Source organism: Pistacia vera, unplaced genomic scaffold (assembly GCF_008641045.1).
Source record: "Pistacia vera cultivar Batoury unplaced genomic scaffold, PisVer_v2 Contig946, whole genome shotgun sequence".
In the NCBI taxonomy this organism is placed as follows: Eukaryota; Viridiplantae; Streptophyta; class Magnoliopsida; order Sapindales; family Anacardiaceae; genus Pistacia; species Pistacia vera.
This window is the reverse complement of record NW_022196830.1, coordinates 21,077-26,229: the sequence shown is the minus strand read 5'-3', so window position 1 is coordinate 26,229 and position 5,153 is coordinate 21,077. Positions and strand designations below refer to the sequence as shown.

At 32.1% G+C, this 5,153-nt stretch overlaps 1 protein-coding gene across 1 annotated transcript; it reads right to left on the bottom strand.

Moving 5' to 3' along the window:
- Positions 1 to 2,179: 2,179 nt before the first annotated feature.
- Positions 2,180 to 3,181, bottom strand: LOC116120787 (zinc finger protein 2). Its single transcript, XM_031406757.1, has one exon. It carries the CDS (start codon positions 2,849 to 2,851, stop codon positions 2,366 to 2,368), a length of 486 nt encoding a protein of 161 aa, XP_031262617.1. The 5' UTR covers positions 2,852 to 3,181; the 3' UTR covers positions 2,180 to 2,365.
- Positions 3,182 to 5,153: the final 1,972 nt, after the last annotated feature.

Genomic DNA, 5,153 nt, shown 5'->3' with positions numbered 1-5,153 from the left:
GATCATCTTACAGCTATGGACCACGACGCTGAATATTGTGTATGGCTAAGTTTGACTAAAATATTAGATACAACAATTAAAACGACATCACATTTGCTTTCCATTGAATTGGAAATTATCTAGCTGTACTTAATTAAATTCTTTTGCAGTGTTATTGCGAAAGAGCTTGGAAAATGAGTTTTACTTGAATTGATGTAAAGCTTAGAGAATTAATTAGAAAATTAATTGATGTTTGATCTGTAATGAAAATTTGATCAACTGAAAAGAGCAATTAATTGAGTGTCGGCATGAAATCTGAAAAGAGAAGATAATAAAGCATCATCACAAGATCCCCAAAATAAATATTCACGAAGAGCCACCAACATTTGTTCAACCCTAAACTAACCAGAAAACAAATTAGGCTGCCATGTTAATTAAAAAAAGAAAGAGGAAAAGTTTAACCTAGAAATATTATTTTGATGAACTATTTTGATATTTAAATAACGAACATTATTGAACAAGGGTCAAGCGTCAATAGTGTTTTATCCTTCTCTTCATGAAGGGAACATGCATGCAGAGATGTAGATATAGATAAAAAAATTCAGAGTTAATATAAAAAATAAAAAATAAAACCGACAACTGGTCAAACTTGAAACGGCATCATCTTTGGTCAAAAAGATCCATTTCTTTTGATCAGGTTGAACGAAACTGTGGATAATTATTGAAAAGAAAGGTGAGATTAGGCAAAATCAATCACATTCAAATTGCATCATTTAACTTTAGTCTTTCTGTTTTAGAAGCAAATACATAATATCAATTTGACGATGATAGGTGGTTTTAAGAACTCGAGCCATATTAATCATCCAGCTCCTTATATGTTATCATAATGTTTATTTACATTTTGTTATATTTTTTTCTCAAGAATTTTCGATTTAAACTTGGAGACTGATTAGGGCTTGTTCGGAGTTTGTTCGATTTTAGATTTCGGGTCTCATTTTTTTTCTTTTTTTGAAACATGAGATATATTTTAAAATGTTGATGAAAAACAATTAGGTAAATAAATTGCTTCGATTTATAAACAAATTGCGGTTGAAATACCAAAAATGATATTGTATTATCCTTCATTTGTATACTTTCTTTGCAAGAAAACAAAAGAGAAAACGTTTCATCTACCATCATTATAAAATTACAAATTAATTAAAAATAATTTTGCGAATTGCGGTAGTCTAGAATATTGCTGACAATAAGTGTAGCTATCGAGGGAAGCCCTTATGTAAATTTCTCAATGATTCATAGAAGTTAAAATCACCAGAAAATTCGACCAAAAAAAAAAAAAAAAGTAAGAAATTATGTCTATGCCTTCCATAAGATTTATAGATTAAAGTCAAACACTTAGAAAATATGTTGTGTCACAACAGACAGTGAAGTTCATGTATAGCTACAGTGAACTCAACAATTTGAAGACATAAAACATCAATCAATGTCAATTCCACTAAAATATTTATCGACTGTGTGGCTTGTGAAAAGTTAAAACAAAAGTTAAATTTTATTTGATATTTTCAGTGTAAATGAGGACAAAAATTGAAATATATACATGGGTAATTTAATTAATGCATGGATCTTATTGAATGATTTGGATAGCATTAAGCCAACAAAAGAAACAAGTACAGTAGTAAAACTGAAACTACCTTCGTCCCATTGATTCTGATCAGAAGCTTTGTTTTTATTATATCATAATGAAGTCCAATAATGTGAATTTAAACTTATTAATAAGCTGCAAATTCCTAACCAAAGAAGCCCTAATGGTGATGGAGTGAATTTTAATTTGATCTCAGTATAAGTTTGTTAAGGATAATGACAATAGATCTTATAAGTCAATTTAATTAATTAATTATAACCCATTTGGTGAATTCAAATATTTCAAAATTAAAACATTCATCATAATTAATTAAATAATCCCTAATTAAACAATACTCCAGAAGAATTAAGTATACATTTAATTTCTTGTTTCCCTCATTTAAACTCTGCCATGTACTAGACCTTAAACGGGCCACAGTTCTTCTTCAACTTCACACTATGCAAAATGTAATGCAGTTTACAAGAAAGAAATTGAGAAACACAGAAATTTAGCTGATAATTAAAGATTTATACATCTCTTAATTAGAACAAAAAATAAAAATAATAACAATAATAATCAGCACTCTCTTGATCTTCTAATAACTTGTTCTTCGATCAATGAATAATCAACTTCGGTTATACATAACTCCCGCTTTCTTTTTAATTTTTCTCATAATTAAAATGATATTTGCATATCAGATACTTCAATATCAGTTAATTAATCATAAAAATACAATTAATTAATTTCAAACACAATAAGCGCAACTCATCAAAGCCTTAACGATAAGTCAAGGGGACTAAGCTCGTCTTGAATATTTTCAGCTCTATAATTCATGGACCAAGAACTCACCACGTCTTTTGAGTTATAATTCATCTCTCCACCGAAACTCGCAACATGACCCTGATGATGTTGAAACCCGGCTAGCGGCGGCTGATGAACAAGTAGAACATGGCTCGAACCGCTGATGCCGGATCCAGATGGCCGCGGGTTCGACCCTCCATGAGCCCTAACGGCTGAGCTCAACTCCCTGCTCTTTTTCGCCAACGTTCGTTCAAGTTTGTGCGCATTCTGGTGACCCCCGAGAGCCTGTGAACTATAAAATTTCCTTTGGCAATAGTTGCACGAGAAGACTCGTGGTTCGGCTGGACTATGAGGTGATGAAGAAGATGATGATGATGGCTCAAGAACAAGTTCGAGGTTGAGTTGGTTGTTTGGTAGACTCAAATGAAGAGAAGTATTGGGTTGAAAATCCATAGCTAAAAAGAGAGAAAGAAAGAGAGAGAAATAGAAGAAATTAATCAAAGCTATAAGAATGGGAAAGGACAAGTGTACGAGAGAAGATGGGCTATAGCAGAAGTGAATACAACTGAAAAGAGAGTGTGAACTAAAGGCTTAATAGCAAAAATGAAAGAGAGAGGAAGAGTTTTGTTGGGAACTCAAAGTACTAAGGGTTAATTTATCTAGCAGTATAAGAGGAAGAGAACCTGAGGTTCAATTCACTGTTCCTGCTGCAACAAAAAATAGTAGAGAGAGTGAAAAAATTATAAGAGAAAGAGAAGAGAGAGAGAGACATGTAGCTGCAAAGATCAATGGGGAATCGAATGCTTGTCGCCTCCATTAATGGCAGCATTCGACTCTCTTGTCGGTCCATGGAAAATTATAATTCCACCATATTCTATATGTATACACACAAATTTTAACTTGATTTATATAATCATTTCGTTAATTTATTTTTTATAATCTATGTAATTTTGGAGTCTATTTCATGGGGTCTAATCAAACTTTGTTTTAGTCTTACTCTCTCTTTCTTTAAGAGTAATTAGTTGAGAACATGCTCTAAGCAATTTGCCAATCTAAGAAATAAATAATAAACAAGATAAGCCATCTTGACTAGACTAAACATGCAACATGATAATGTATATTTGCCACAAAAATTATCGTATGATTCACTGAACAACAGTACAAAGACTAAAATGTAGTCTCTCTACAGTGAACCCACTTTGTATACATTTGCTTCAACTATCTCATGTTTCCAGACCGTACTCCAATAATAATCTGACTAAGAATCCAAGAGATCTCTGTACCACAATATCACTAATATTTCTTTGCTCAAGTACTAAGCCTCTTCTATTTCTTCTTTTCCAAAATTAATTAATTCAGTTCATAAACTACCAGTACTATATATTTTCAAATGTTTCATGATCTAACAATAACGTGCAAGGATGACATATATATCGCAACATATCGTCACTCATCTCTTGGAATTGAGTTCAATTAATCTATAAAATACAATCTAGATTTTGGCATAACACAATAAGGAGTTTTTAATAGAACACACCAAAAAAAAAATTCTATGATAAAAGATGATGCCATCTAGCTAAATAATTATTTCAGAGCCTGCAGAATGGCAAACAATCCAGAAAAAAGGTTTTGGAAATTGTAGAGAAGAGTTTTGTTATCATCTATAATGCATTTATTGGGACCCACAATTTTCTTTTTAACAAACTTAAAAAAAAAATTCTGCATGTAAGCCACCCAGGATGTAAGTCGTTTACCTTACATCACATCCAAAAAAATTTCTCATTTCAATTGTCTCTCTCTTTTATCTTTCTTTCAACACCTAATACTTGACATTAGTTAACTGAGGAAAGCACATGGCGGATGGGATTTTAAGCTGCAGAAGAGCAGACAAATTAATTCCACTGTGTGCTCAGAAAATGGTACAAGAAAAATAATTTATAAAAACTGATAGGGTTCATTAACCTAATAAGAAAAGCATTAGACGATGATTGTGGGATCATAATCTTGCAGGCCGGCTATGATTGCGCTGAGTTATGTCTGTGATTAACGGACACAACACAAACCAAGAAACTACATATTGTTTTCAGTATAGTTTATAATTAATTTAATTTATAAAGTCTAATATATATATTATCATAAAGATTCCAAGCTAGGAACATTAATTCCTTTGAATAATTAATTTAAACCATGTTATGAGAATTGAGTCAAATGGGATGTGTCTCTTTGTACTTGAACAAATACATAATATTAAAAACATATAGTAATCAAGTTAAGCACTTGTGATACGCATTTATTTTCGTGTATCAATGATTTTTCCTGGTTCTTTCTCAACATCACTCTAATTGGACACGACAATATAAAAATCTAAAATTGAATAAACAAAATGTTCAATTCAAGCCAAACAAGCAAGAGGGGAGAGAGACTCACATGGGGAAATGAAACTTTCGGGTAAGAGCAGTGGAGAGAGAGAGAGAGAGAGAGAGTCCCTGGTTTTTGCCTTTAAATAAATTAAAGAGATGTCCTATGAACAAAACTCAGATGGAAATGGTAGTGGACATGTTTGTATTTTGTCGGATTTTATATAAATTAAAAGGCTTATAGAGGAGCTCGCAATCATCACTCTCGGTTCTCTTTTCTTCCTACACGTGGATAATGCCTTTTACTCTTTGCTTCTATCCTTCTTCGACATGCTTCATCACCCATCTCTCTCCATAGAAAGGACTATCGATGTTACTCGTTCAGGATGTCTTATATA